Raw genomic sequence first — 15,662 nt, forward strand, 5'->3', positions numbered from 1 at the left:
ACTCTCAGACTGGTGCTCTGACCCAACACTGTGAACTAACTCAAACTCTTTCACAAAGATTTCAACAGAGAACCATTGCGATAACATATTTAAATCTACCTGCTGAACACAGAGAGCCTGTTTCACTGGAAAGAATCGGTTTAGTGTTGACCAATAGGAGGGAGGAGGACGGAGGAGATGACCGACAGCAACTGATGTCATGTTTTCATTGAGATTTTACATTTGTTTACAGAGAGATTTTATTATTGACTCGGCAGCTTTTTGTTGCTGCTCTAGAAAACTGATTTTGTTTAATCTAATCCTCTTCAAATTGTATTATTTCTAGAAAATGATAAGAATCAATATGAGTATCAATAAAGAACCAGATAAACGGTTCTGTATTGAAGAGATAAGATTTATATAACATTATATAGCAAACTAACTTAGACAAAACAGTGCATTCACACACAGCGTGTGAACATTCGACCTGTCAGGTAGAGCCATGCATTCACACCATTTGGCCAATCAGCTGTCTCCCCCGCTACCCTCAGATTAATTGGTGTCAGTTTGGTGGGTAGCTGACATAATGATAAAGGAAGACACACATATATATATATATATATATATATATATATATAAGTATATGCATACCTTGATATTTGTTTATCGCATTATACATGTTATGTATAGTACATATTATATTATCGTTGCATTATTGAACCATGTTATCACACATCACAGGTTTTCCTCAGGCCTAAATCGTACTAAAAACAATTCTGACAAAGTAGAATAGCAACACTTGAATGAAGCCAGATCAGGTGGGTCTGTGGACCACGTCAGTGTGAGGGGACAGTAATAGGTGAATAGAAAACTGATGACTTAGAAAAGCCTTTGTCGAGTATCACGACATCCGCTCTGGTTTACCACAGCGTGCAGAGCTAAACAGCATGAAGTAACATGCTTGCAGGAAAGGCAACAGTAGCACGATTGAAAAGCCAGGAGACGGCTCATCAGAGGAGTTCTGATGAAATTAGCAGCATTAGAACATTGGTCAATTACACCTGGTTGCATCGTTTAAGAGAAATGAAAACGGCAGCATTGGACAGTGCTTGGCTCCGCAAAACAACACTGCGGTGATAGATACCAGCGCATATCTCCACAAACTACTATGTAATTAAATTTAGCCCTGCGGGACTCCATTAATAACTTATAATATAATGCACATTTCATTGGAGGGGGCCATCAGATGCCGGTGTGTTATTACGCTCTGGAGGAACCACCTCCTGTGTGTGTGTGTGTCTGTGTTTCTGCTTATAACAGTGTGTGAGAAAGTAACATATATCAGAGCAGGCAGTTTTTGTGTTATGTTAATAACAATAACTCTAATTAGCTCTTGAAAATACAGAGGTTTTAATGAAGTTACATCAGTTAAACATGGGCAAAAAAATGTAAGAGTAAGTGAGCCAGAGTGTGTAGGGTGTGTGTGTGTGTGTGTGTGTGTGTGTGTGTGTGTGTGTGTGTGTGTGTGTGTGTGTGTGTGTGTGTGTGTGTGTGTGTGTGTGTGTGTGCCTGAGGGTGACGAGCTGACCTTTGACTATCCAGCTGAGCGTTCATTAACCTGATGGCTGACACGCTCTTTCACTGTGACCACTGCTTTAATTAAAACAAAGGCAAAGTTCTGTCTCACAGACGCACACAGCTTTACACACAAACCTGCACACAACAGAAACTTTAGTGCTTTTTTTTACCCTCACAGCGTAACTTTCACTTCGTAGTGTTATATTTGGCCTTAACACCTTAACAGGCCACTGCTGTTGTGACACGATGAATGTGAACCTTATTAAATCATGTTACCTATCACAACATAAGTGAGGAAACAAATTAAATTATTTTAATTTGATTAAATTTAATTCTGTAAATGAAAAATTACATGTATGTATGCACGGTTGCACACACAGACACACACAGGAATCCTCGGGACAGACACCCTCTCCAAAACACAGTAAAAGTGCTTCATATAAAAACAATATCTTTATAAAAATAAACGTGATTAAAAAAGATAAGTGACAGATAAAAATGTTGGTTTCCTGTGAGTTGCTTGCAACCAGCTTTTTTTAAATACAATATTTGTTCAGATTTCATCTCACATGATTGAAAAATGAGGTTTTGTTGTTTGCGGCTCAAGTGGCAGATCTTGTGCTCATTTCTTGCACATGTCAGCTCCTGCAGGCTTGGTAGCAGGAGGAAGTTCTTGCTGAATAGACGTTTCTGAATGTGGTGTGATCCACTTTGCACAATGGGTAGTGCAGCTGGTTGAACTGAATTGATTCGTTATGCATTCCTGACATACTGAGGATTCCCTGAATGTGACTGGTTTGGCTGCTATGATGAGATTTTCGGTAAGCAGAAGCAAAATGTCTTAATTTTCTGGTCATAGCTTATACTTATACTTCATCCACTTACTAAGTAAATAAAGTAAATTTGTGTTTTTTTTTTTAACGGAGCACCTTTCACCTACATTGAAAGGTTACAGAAAACTAAAATGGGATCCACAGTAAGAAAATAAACATCAGAGATGTGACAAATCAAAATAATGTACGTAATAACTCAATCGCAAATTGAGAGGTCTTCAGATGTGACTTCAAACACCCAGGAGAGTTTACTGACCCCAGGGGAGACACTGCTCCACAGGCTACAGTGATTTACTCTGGAGTCAGATTATTCGAGGTTTTATAGATGAGGAAATGAATCCAAAGTATGTCATTAAAATCACAACAATATCATAGTTAAATTAATAAAATAAAGTGAACTACAAGAAGTTTCGCACAAGGGTGTGTACAGTGGTGCAATAGCACTGTTGCCTCACAGCGACAGGACTCTGGGTGCAAACCTGCAAGGTGGGGCCTTTCAGTGTGGACTCTGCATGTTCCCCTCATGCCTGCGTGGGTTTCCTTCAGCTGCCTCCCACAGTCCACAGACACGCAGGTTAAATGGCGACTCTAGATAAGCCCCGTCATAGACTGGAGACCTATCCAGGCTGTGCTTCTCACCCAGTGTCAGCTGGGCCTCTGAGGAGAAGCGGTATGGCTGATGGATGGAAAGATGCAGGGTGTGGTGGTGCAGGAAAAACAAAAGTGCAGGTCTACTGTATGTTGTTTTTTCCATTGGTCAGAGACAAAGCCAGAAGTTACTTCATTCTTCTTTAAGATTACTGATACTGTATTAAAGTATCAGTGTCGTGAATGGACTTTTATTTGTCGTCGAGATTAAAGCACATGTCGAAATCACAGTCCTGCAACTGCTGTGTTGTAACTGATAGTTAAGCATGTAGAGGTGCAGCCTTGCTTCCCCCCTGAATCTGAAACCCTCACCCCCTCCAGCCCTCTCTGTCCTCCATCTCTTTTTTGAGTAATGGTACTATAGAGTTCTTTGTGTGTGTGTGTGTGTGTCCAGTGGCTCTTGGACAGTAGGAAAACAAATCATGTGTTCAGTAGTTGCATTATACAGTGGGAGTCAAGGTCAGTCTTGCAGGGCTGTTTACCATAGCAGAAACCGCTGCTGGCCACTGCTGTGTGTGGGATTTATTGTTTGAGAATGGTAAAAGCAGCATGCTGTGATCACACACACACACACACACACACACACACACACACACAAAAGCCAAAAAATAATCAACAAACTCTTTAAACTAAAATTAAGTCCTAGTGATGCATTAGAATTCTTTGAAAACTGGTCATGACCAATAAATTGTACATGTTTCATTCCCAGAGAGTTTTTCTTTTTTTACATAAAGCATTTTACCATCCGTGCAGCTTGCAGGTTAGCTGTTTATAACACACACTCTGGATTAATTTTCATCATACAGGCTATTTCCGTTTCACTGTCGTTAGCGTGGTTGATGATTAGCACTGATCACGACCTCAGTGATTTTAATGGGCTTCAATTGTGCACGGCATTAAGCTAATAGGCTATAATTTCTAGCAATCAGCTCTTGTGAGAGAAAAATAAAATATTATAAACATGGCAGGCCAATCGAGACCATCTCATGCACTTCAGGGATAATGTTTGCAGAAAGCAGATCTCTTTAAATAGATTAGAAATAAATCCGCCCTTTTTTTTAACGTGCTAATTGATTAGTGATCCATTTTAATGCTCTGCCACTGTGTGGGTGAGAAATCTTAAATGAGAACTCTAAGAGGAAAATGGGACAGGATGAACCACCAGGCCTCTTAGCCATAATGTTAGATAACAATAAGTGGACATATAAGTAAAGAAGGTTGTATTTGCTGTGAGGGAAAAAAAAAATTGCAGCTCTAAACTTATATTTCATACTGCTCGACATCGTCCCTGAAGGTTCTTGAAAGCTGCCCCAAACCCCACACCTGGCCATCCATCCATCTCTGAGAAGACAGCTGTTTTCCATCCTGAATTCCTAAGAAAGTTGGCTGTGGAAAGATGCCAGTTTTTTTAATTTTTTTTTTTTATCTGTCAGCAGCAGTTTGCCGATGTGTTTTGACAATGTTGTTTGTGACTGATGGAGTCCTCTGTTGAATGCATCATGCTGAAGTGACTGGAGCTATGAGTGACAACCTGACAGATAGGACACGCAGTTTTCCACCGTGTATTCTTTTTACCTGGGACTCTGCTGTGGTGTGTGCACTGATAAAGTATTCTGTAGCCTCCCTCACTCTCTGTGTCTCTGTGTGTGCACCAGGCCCTTCCCATCGGAGGACACGGCTCTGAATGAGGATGATGTGTACCGGAGCCTTGAGGAACTGGCCGAGTAAGTATGCATTCCTCTACAGACGCCCACAAAAGCGAAATTATAAATGATGAAATTGCAGCGTATTTGTCTTTTTGCATGTGATTATAAGTGTGTTTTTATAGTCAAAATGAATACAGATTAATTTCTGGATATATTAGGATGCTCATAAAAATTCTCTCCCCCATATTCAACACATCTTGCGATGTTTCAAAATGAACTGTGATTGCCACTTCTTCCAATTTCCTCTAACCGCGTAATTACATAAGCGTGGAGCCCTCTGTCACTCTGCCCGTTGCCATGGCGACACCAGCACTGCTCTGGCTCTTGGCCTGGCTGCCTCTCTGCCTGCCTCGGTGGCTGTCTGCCTGACTTGGTGCATGTTAGGTGGGTGGGTGGGTTTCGCCGGGTGTGAAAGAGAGTCACAGGGTCTCTGGAGTTGGCCACGTCCCCAGCGGTGACAGCAGCTCACTCCACTCAGATTAATGGGGAATACTTAGTTAACCACCCCATGATAGGTGTCATTCATCACAGGGAGATAGGAGGGAAGAGAGCGAGAGACAGAAGGGAGAGGATGCCGGCTATAGATATATGCCTGCTGAATACATGATTGTGATGTTCTTTAGGGGATGAGGAATGTGCTCTTGTTAGAGGAGAGCGCCAGCCAAGCAGGCTAATACTGGATTAGAGAGCAGCTTAGCCAAACATGCAGCCCTGCAAGCTCAGAACACAGGCCTTTACCTTGAAAACTGAACTCAGTGTTGCACAATATGTGATCCTGAAAAGACTGAGGGGAAATACTAAAACATGTTGATTTAAAGATTTTATTAACAAAAAAAAAAAAAAAACAGAGCAACAAAAATGTTCTATAGTGCACACATGCATTTGCAAGTTGTACTCATTCTCTTGGGTTATGACAAATCTGAACACACAGATATGCATATGTATCCGTCATGAATGTTTGAATGAATAAAGTATTTATCATCTTAAATGATGAATCAACATCCATTGATGTGAATCCTTTAAGGTTTGTCATTCTTATCACAGAAATTCAGTGGTATTTGTCTTTACATCCAGATGTGCATTGTAAAAATGAACTGCTAATTCAGCATATATTTAATGGTGCCAGTTTGCCAAAGTGTAAACAAATATAGTTGCAGCCCACAGCCTAACTCACTGAATCTGTAGTTCCAAAGGGTAGAGCCTGAAGAGCTGGGGTGTCAGACTTTGAAAACCACTCATAGAATATACAAGTTTATCTTCTGCATCAAAAAGAAGTCAGAGTCCCCATGCTGCTTCCTGTACTTACAGATGTGGCCATAAGTACATCAGGAAATATCAAAGTGACTTATTATTTTCCTCTAAATCCATCTTAAAGAAATGTCACATTTGCAAATTGCTATTGAAAGATCCAGTGGCTATAGCAAGTGCGTGGTATCCATAGCAACAAGAGTCCCAGATAGTGTGTCAGCTATCAGTGTATTTCCTCTGTATAGCTGATGGCATGTCTTTAATTTGCCTCCAACCTCTAACATGGAAAATCTCCTCTGTCCACTTCTGGGTTTCAGCCTCTGTAACCATGGCAGCAGCTTCACTGAGCCTGAAGCTGGAGTTCATCTGTTTTTTCTGAAGTGGTCAGTGTATTGTAACATGGTGGTCTTTGTGTAACCTGCAGGTGCACAGGGCAGGGGCGTATTGAATTAATCATGCTGATCCGCAGCACGGCTGCTCTTGACCTTTTGCAAAGAACATGTAGGCATTTCGTTTCATCAATGGACAGACACATAATTGATTCATCAGCGGGTCCTGCACCTAATGCAGTTGGACACACTTAGCACATGGGCCACGTTAGCAATAACCCTGCTCTGAAAGACTTATTAATTAGCCTGAAATATTGATGTAGGCATGATTTACTATGAGTGCATGACTGAACTGCGAGAGTGAGGGAGAAGACAATGATGAGCTTACTGCAATTACAGTAATAAGAGTCATTTTTTATGCTTCCATGCTGGCGACATCTGTGGCCGGAGCCATTACATTCACAGGTCACTTAAACTCTAACACCTTGAGGGAATATCTTCAAGTTTAACCCTGTAATGCCTGACCCCCCCAAAAAATTCTGATTTCTTGAATCTGGAACCTTTATTTGGCCCTTTCACAAAATTTGGAAAAAAAAAAATTACAAAAATTTATTTGCATATAGTTTTTTCCAAATTTTATACACGATTTTACTACATACTAAAATGCAAAAAAATATGTAATTATAACTTGCTTCAACAGATTAAGTGTTCATGTTAGAATATTACTAAAAATTTCAAAGAAAATGTCACTGGAAAATCATAAAAATCGCAATTTTCTTTACCTTGATCCAGTGAGTTGGGAACTATTTGAAGGTGGCCAACTTGGATTGTCCCATGTACTGTGTTTGAATTGTTGTAGTGATAAAGGTATCCACCAGGGGTTGAAAGACAAGTATCAGATTGGATACAAGAGGGTTTTGAGTGAAGGTCACTGTGAAGGCACAAAACACATTTTTGGCCATAACTCAAGAATTCACATGCTAATTAACTGCTACTGAAGAGGCTGGTGGAGGCAAACAACCGCGGGGTGGTAATTCTAGTTTATGGAAGTGCCTCCAAGAGGAGGAAAATAGGAAAATGACAGGACATATGGTCTCTTAAAAACAACAGCATGTAAGGAATAAAACAACAATAATGTCACCTGGAATATTTAGTGTGAGAAAATAAAGCTGCATGGAGTAAAGCAGAATGTTACAGCTAGCAATAAAAATCAATGAAATGGCATCATTAAGTTCAGTGGTGAGATGACAAAGGATACTAACTGCTATTGAAAGCATTTGATAAAAAATTGATTTTGAGGTGAGATTTAAAAACAGAGATCATGCCACCAGAGCAAATGTTAAATGGAAGACTGCTCCTGCAGCCATGCAGCCGAGGATCGATCAGCATTTTTCATTTTATCAGGAGCAGCCAAAAAACTTGAACTGGTGAACCTCAGAGGTCCCTGAGAATAGCTGGAAGTTCAGTCTGCACCAGTGTAATGATGGTGTGTCTCTGCCAAAGATGCTACATCCAAACAGCTTTGCCTAAAGAATGTGACGGAGCATTTGTGGTCGACATTTTCCTTTTATAGGTCTAGTAGAGGTCACTTACCTTTCTGGATGATTTTCATATTTGTCAATATCATGTCAGAAGAATTCATGCCCTGTGAGGCGGATTGAGGCTTTTGGCTGTCAGTATGAGCTCACCTGGAAATCACTGCTCCGAAATAAATGGTATGGAGATTCAGGGATGGGTGTGAGCGTATATTTACAAGCAAGCACCGCTTTGCAGTCTGCTGGACCCTATCTGTTTGTACGAGTGTCTGAGTCAGGTGGAGGCCAGCCTCTACCTAATTGAGGTCTCCTGGGTTAATATGGTAAACCTGGTGCCTACTTCCTCCCTCTGGCTTTGTGATTTCAAGTCTTGCTGAACTCCCAGTCCGTCTGAAATGACTCCATCCTGGAGTTGACAGAGCATGAAATGGGAGTGGATCGGGCACAGTCGCCAAGGGACTTTTTTTCCTCTGCGAAAGACACACATACATTTACATTCTGAAGCAAACGGTGTCACAAGTCCTTTGTGTCACTCTTTTGCAGTTTATTTTGCTCCATTAATCCCTTGGGGAAGCTGACATGAAAAATCAATAGCTTGAAAATGGATGGAGCTCAGTCCAGGTATTATTCACCACAAGGATTGAAGTCACTTATTTTAATGTAACTGTAATTAACCACATGAGCACTATCTGGAGATGATACAGTGATGTTTGCAAATTCCAGAGGGCTTAGACAGGCACTCTTTTTGTTTGGTTTTAGGGTTCTGTTTTAATTTATCTTCTGAATGGTAGAATTATCATACGCTGACGCTGGAGCTCCCCCCCACAGTACATCAACTTCCCATATAAAAGAAACGTAATATTATTCTAATAGAACCTGCAAGGCAGCCAAGCCTTTGGGGACATATGCTCAGTAGCTGTGGTGAGTCATACTCTGCCCCTGTTCTCCACTGATGTAACTCGATGTCATTGCGGCCTGGGAGCAGAGGCTAGCGGGCCGATTGCGTGCAAACACGCTGGACACCCCCTGGCCTGTCACTGTGTAATCAGACAGAAAATTAGACCTAATTCATGAGTCCTCAGGACTCTGCTCTGGCTCTCTGATGCACTGTGATACATGTACATTCATAAGCACACACCTACACATGCAAACACACAGTCATGAATTGATTTGAGTGATTTATTAATGTCCACTAAAGCCAAAGAGACAAAGGGATATAGATAGAAAAGTTGCAGTTTGACAGTGTCACTACAATAGCAGGACATGTCCCTAACAACCCACATAGAAAAACCAAAACACTTGTACTATGTGAGCCCGGGCACCCTTCAACGATAAGCATCAATGCCTAAACCATGATCTTATGTTAACCTTTCTAAGCTTGAAAAAAAAGACAACTTTTGCACTTTTGTCCTCAGGTAATTGTCCGTTTCCTGTGAGTCACTTGTGCGTGTGATGGCAGTTTAAATCTTGTGGGGATGGTGGACGCTGCCACTAACAATCAATGACAAAGTGGCCGTCGGGAGAACCAGGACTTTTTCCCATGGGCTGCCACATAAATTGGGCCAGTGGCTCAATGTGAGGAAAAAGAGGGGGGGGGGGAAACATCAGAGAGAGACAGAGATCAAGCAAGAGGGAGGAGGGAGGGAGACAGATGTGGCTGTTATCATGGTTTTCAAACACTGAGGCAGCAGTGGACTGTTGCTGCCTCGATTTACACAAATAACAAAATTAGTTTAAACAGTTGTGCATCTAGCAGCAGAGGAGCAAGTTAGTTTGGGACCAGTACAGCTCCCAGTGAGTCCAGTACAAACACCAGTCAAGCTCTACTGTCCAATCTCACTTATAGTCTCTCTCGCTGTCTGTACTAGCCTGTAGTTATATGATGATGTTATGTGATATGAAAACAGCTTTTCTTCACAAAAAGAATCATTCACCCCAGAAAATCATCATCAAATCTGTCATTGAATTGTGTTAAAAAAATTAGGCTATAAGACTACAAAACTATATAAATACCATACATTACTAAAATGATTCTTGTAACGTGTGGCATGGGTTGTATATGATGGTGTCTCCAGATGGGTTTTGGTTGACCAGTCTGAGTCAAAAGTCCCAGACTGATTTTTAATCCCACTCTGCCCCTGCTAACATTACATACTACTTTATAGTGTAATTGTATTTAATTGTTTAATTAAAACACAAAGAATGGCTACGGCTGAATAATGCCAATCATATAAAAACATGGTTTGATTTCATGAAATTTACAAGGATGACGACTTTAACCATCGGAAATAATTGTCTGGCCCTATCCCCTATGATAAGGACAACAGCAGCAACAACAACAATAACAACAACAATTATTATTTCTTTATATCAATTAATTGCACAGGAAATGTACAATGTGCTTTATATGGATATATCAAGATGAAAAAAAAATAGAACTAAAGTACAATGAAAGAAGACCAGACAATAAATACTAGACGAGACAATAATTTATTGAGTACAATAAACCTGTTGTTAAACCTTTGCCTAGTTTACCTTCAGTTTGACCTGAACACCACTGACCTGAGCCATAAATCCAAGTCCTAATTGTAAAGCAGCCGTTTGAAAAAGTGAGGAGCAGCAAAAATACCTTCGTGCCAAAGAATGTGTTCACTGTTTAAAGTGTCCTCACTGTTAAGGTCTGAAGCTCAAACACACACACACACACACACACACACACACACACACACACACACGTCTCAAGCTCATAAAGCCTTTGAATTGTTTGAAAACAAGCATGTCATTTATCATCAGCAGCCTTTTTGATTCTGTGAAACCCAGTATCCACACTGTGTAGGCCAGGCTTATAGATTACTACATAAAGATCTTAATATAGGATTCACTGTAGTTACATCACTGCAGGATCAATGCATATTGACAGTGAAACCAGTCGATCACTCTGGAAGCTCATTAATAACATCACCAACCAGAAATCTGATGAATGATCTAAAACAATCAGGAAAAGTGAACGCACAGTCATCACACCACTGATTCCTCTGGCTAATTAGTAATCAGTTATGTCAATACAGGTTCTGGATCAGTGGATTTCCAGCAGCAACAGGAAACTCTCTCCCACTGCTGTCAGTAAGCTCTGCAGAAAAATTAATGTAGACACGCATTAAAAGAAAAGCAGACGATTAGGAAAAGGGACATCATCATCGACATCCTGAAGTTTTTATTGAAAAGGCATATATGGCACCAACATGTGCAGGTAATCACACCAGAGAGGTACATTGGGAATAAGTTAAAAAAAGAAAATCAGAATAAAGATAATTAGAGGTTTAAATGAACCAAAAGCCAATAGGAAGCTTCCTTCAAACCTGTAATGCACCGATTAATTGGTAAGGAAAAAGCATGACATTATAAAAGCATGAAAAGCATCACAGATATCTGGAACTGACTGACTGGGTCTAAGGAATATTAGACAATGTAAAAATGACCGATGGGGAAAGAGGAGGGGCTTAAATGTCATCACTAATCAGTACATTTCCCTTTGACAAACCCAAGATCAATAGATGTAGATGATGGAAACCAGGACAAAATGATTCTATTCAGTTTCTCTATTTTCTATTCATTTTTCATTCCTAATGTTTTTCTATTCTTATAATATTTACGAGTTAAAAAGCATTCTCCCACGCCGCCTCCATGGTCTCCCTGGAGATCCCGCCCCTCTCAGATCTCTCCACAGGTCACATTCATATCTCTGCACTAGACCGCCCTCACATAATACTGCCTCTGAGGGATTAGAGGAAAATGAAATACAACATCTGCCTTCCCCAAAACTTCTCCCCCATGCGACATGTCAGTCTCTGCGGAGCGTGCTGCAGCCTCTGAGTTCAGAGTGGAGGCTGATGGGACGGCGCCGGCTGGCCGCTGTCCTCCCACACAGCCTCCTCAGGATTCCACATGAGCCACTTTCGCTTGATGAAGAAAGGAGAAGCACATAGCTGAGAGTGAACCAAACCACCTCAATTAAAACTTCAAACAACACCCACACCCACCCACCCCACACACACAAGCATGCGTGACGACAAAGCTGAATATTTGATTTAGGGCACTTCTATCTTCTCTCATTTTTCATCCCCTTTTCACACAGACAGTGAAAGGAGGAATATTTCAGACACGATGGCAGATGTAGAAGGTCACAGTGGAGAGAAAATTCAACAATCTGCGATTCACAAATCTTGTTTTAGATTATTCATGAATAAACAAAGTGTATACAAATCCTAGAAAATATCCCATTTCGGGGATCTTGAAGTGAAATCACATCTTCCGGTCTGAACGTGGTTGGTTTGGTCCAAGGACAAATGTGTTATGGTGCCCCTCAGTATCTTCCTCAATAATATTCAAACAGGTGGCTTTACATGCTTTGAGGGTGGGGGTCATATATATTTATATTTGCATGAGACACTCCTCATCCAAGAACAGAAATCTGTCTCTTTCATACCGTCCCTTCACCTGGTGATCTGGCATCAAGTGACCTCCTCAAGGACGTTTGAGCAGGATGGACACTTGCCAAGCGTGAACTCTGCTCCTTCTCTCAGCAGGTGGAGGGAGCTGGCAACTTTCACAGTGTAACCTTCATTTATTTATTTATGATGAATATTTATTTATTCATGTCTCACATATAAATGAATAAATGATATATTTATGTGTTGATGTATAAATATGATGTCATATACACGCATTCATTTATGAGACAATTTTAGTTTTTTCAAACGCATAAATAATTCAGTGATTCTAGCCTAAACTATCGAGATTATAAGTAACTGGAGACAAAGCTTTTTTATGTCTCCCTGTGGATCATGAGCCCTTGAATATAAAAATGACTGATTGAAATTGGTTAAGTATTGTAAAGTGTTTTTTTTTTAATCCAGATAAACTGTAACTCCCCTGTTTTACTTGTCTATGTTGAGAGTCCAGTCTTGCCTGGTCTGATATGGCCTCAATGTTGACCTATCACAGAAACAGGCCAAGGTGGCTAATGCAGCTGCTATGTCTGTGGTGTTCATGAGAATGGGACGGATTCAGTGATCTTTGACCTTTGACCACCAAAATCTAATAAGTTCATCCTTGAGTCCAAATGAGTGTTTGTCCCTGATTTGAAGACATTCCGTCAAGGCTCATTGCGAGAGTGGGACGTATGAATGGTCAATGCACAGAAGCATAAATAATCAGGGTTCAAGTTGTAGGCTTCAGCATAACTCACTGAATCGATGGCACCTTCACACATTAGCTGCCTCACCACAATACAGCTGGGGTGAATGGCATTAGATTAAACAGACAAACAGTTGCCAACCTTGAACTGTGCTTCTCCATTATTTATCAAGGCAGCTCTTACAACCTTTATTTGTTTCTAGTATTTAATCATTTATTTCCTGTTTTTGTGACTTAAATCTCCCAGTTTATTAACTCCATCGACACGGGCCCTTTGCCAAAATGTTTTCCTGCTGAGGTGTCTACGCTGCCTCCAGAAGTTTCCCAAACAATAATTGCTTTTACAGCTCAGAGGGAAGTACAGGCCGAGCTCCCGGAGCATGAGCCTCTTTCCCAGAAGATGCTGCTCTCCACAGTAACTGCCTGTGCTCTGCTGGCTGCTTGCCTAATTAAAGGTCAGTCAGCTAGCTGGGTGCCAAAGCAACATAAACTCATTAAAGGGAAATGCCGCTCGATAACGCAACTCAGTGGAGGTTTGTGAACGTTGGGCACTGCGTCCCCTTGCCTGCGACAGTATCGCCCTTCAGGCAGGGCTCGTGAAAGAGAAGGAGCGATTCATCCTTTGGGTTAAGGGTGTGTTTAGATATATCTATCTAACTTGTGTGTGTGTGTTTGTGTGTGTTTTTCCGCAGCGAGCATGACTTGGGCGAGGACGACATCTATGACTGCGTGCCGTGTGAGGACGATGGGGATGACATCTATGAGGACATCATTAAGGTGGAAGTACGACAACCCATGGTGAGGACTTTGTCCCACAAACTTTCACTGTGGATATTTGATCAATTATTGATGATGTAGTCATTCCGGGTCAGAGTTTTCTTTTGCACGATTTCATTTTCATTATACCAGGTGTCCTTCAGACAGCTCAGTATTTTTCATATTTCTAAACGCACTTAGAGTAACTGTCTTTGTTCACTGGTGGTGAATCTGACGTCTGACTTGCACTGCTTTGCCTTTCTCATGCTGCTGCAGATCAGATACATGCAGGTGAGTGATGCTGTGTTTGTGACTCACCCCACCCTGTCAGCTAACTCCCATCCACCACTGCATTTAAAATCAAACTCATAGCATCCCAAGTGAATAACCTGCCAATTAGCTTAGTGACCCATTCACAGAGGGGTGGGTGGGTTTGGGGGGGGGGCCCCATCTGGTCCACAGTCTGACTCAGGGCCCGGTGGAGATGTCTGTGAATTCAGCTCGGTGACTACAACATTAACTTGATGTCAACGCGGACCAGCAGCTGCCACATCCAACATTATCCCCCTGGCTTCCAGCGCCGGTTCTGATTGGGTGATTACATGCTGGATTGAAGCCTGGACTGGACTTGTATTTCTGAATTGTTATCGCCAGTTTTTGTATTATGAGCTGTGGTTATCAGCAGCAAGAATCTGTTGCAGATGACTATTCAGCAGCTCATTATCACTGCCACCACAGAGAAAGTCTGCACAGAGAAAAAGCCTCTGTGTCTATGTGTGTGTGTGTGTTTTACAGTGGTCTTCAGGGTGAGTCACTTATAATATGCATTACAGCATATTGTTCTTTGACAGAATGAACATGCATACACACACACACACACACACACACACACACACACACACACACACACACACACACACACACACACAGAGGGACTTGCTTTAGACATCAGGCCTCATGAGAAACGCTCTGTCTAGATAAGTTTGTACCTATCCTCCCCCGCTCCCATACAATGTGCAATCTGCTCAACAACTGTAGATTCATCTACATATAAATACATACATACATACATACATAGATGAATCCACGAGATCTTAATCTCAATGAAGCTGCCTGATGAAGTAAAGATTAAATTAAAAAAAACACATATATACCCGCCAGCCCACACATGCTTTAAAATGCTTTAATTAACAAGCGTGCGGGTCTAACCTTTTAGATAGATATTTTTTTTCCTTCTGTTCCAGCAGCTATTGCTCTCTACTAATTTCCCAACAGTATGAAAATCGTTTAGCAAAGCCAATCAACCATGTTCTCGCAAGTCCCTGGAAACAATACTGTAGAAATGATGTTTCTGTACAACAACACTGCAACAACAACTAAGCTTTGTATGGAACCTAATGGAGACTGGATTACATTTTCTAATGCCTATTGAGGATATGTTGTCAATTATTCATATATTCATAGACAACATATTTGTTTTCCACCAAATATCGAGTCTTGCTGTACAATATCCATTTGTAGTGACTACAGCACTATTAAGATTTTTATGGTCATATTCAGAAACTCACATCACTTGATATAACATATTTACATTTAAGGAAAACCACAGTCTCCCTTTAACCAAAGTACTTTTGTTGCCTAAACCAGTGGTTCTCAAAGTTGGGTCCGAGGACACCCAGGGGTCCTTGAAGGGGTCCGCGAGGGTTTGCCGCAAAAAGGGGAATAATTTATTTTCACTATAATTCCATCCATAAGTAACACAATGACAGAATGTATGGCTATTTTGGTCATGAGTTTAAAACAAACTTTCTGTAATGAAACATCTAAAAGCTAAAATCTTATCAGATGGAGGCT

The 15,662-nt window shown here is 41.1% G+C and overlaps 1 protein-coding gene across 7 annotated transcripts in view; it reads left to right on the forward strand.

Annotated features, from left to right (window-relative positions):
• vav2 (vav 2 guanine nucleotide exchange factor) overlaps positions 1 to 15,662 on the forward strand; it is a 205,247-nt gene that overhangs the window by 151,451 nt on the left and 38,134 nt on the right. For all 7 annotated transcript variants that reach the window (XM_071467068.1, XM_071467067.1, XM_071467066.1 and 4 more), the window contains exons 4-5: positions 4,694 to 4,762; positions 13,745 to 13,850. In XM_071467068.1, coding sequence (XP_071323169.1) covers positions 4,694 to 4,762; positions 13,745 to 13,850 — 175 coding nt within the window. The remainder of the gene's footprint in view (positions 1 to 4,693; positions 4,763 to 13,744; positions 13,851 to 15,662) is intronic.

The sequence above is a fragment of the Trachinotus anak genome, unplaced genomic scaffold (assembly GCF_046630095.1).
Source record: "Trachinotus anak isolate AG129_WGS33_773 ecotype Australia unplaced genomic scaffold, CSIRO_AGI_Tana_v1 ptg000028l, whole genome shotgun sequence".
NCBI classification, from domain to species: Eukaryota; Metazoa; Chordata; class Actinopteri; order Carangiformes; family Carangidae; genus Trachinotus; species Trachinotus anak.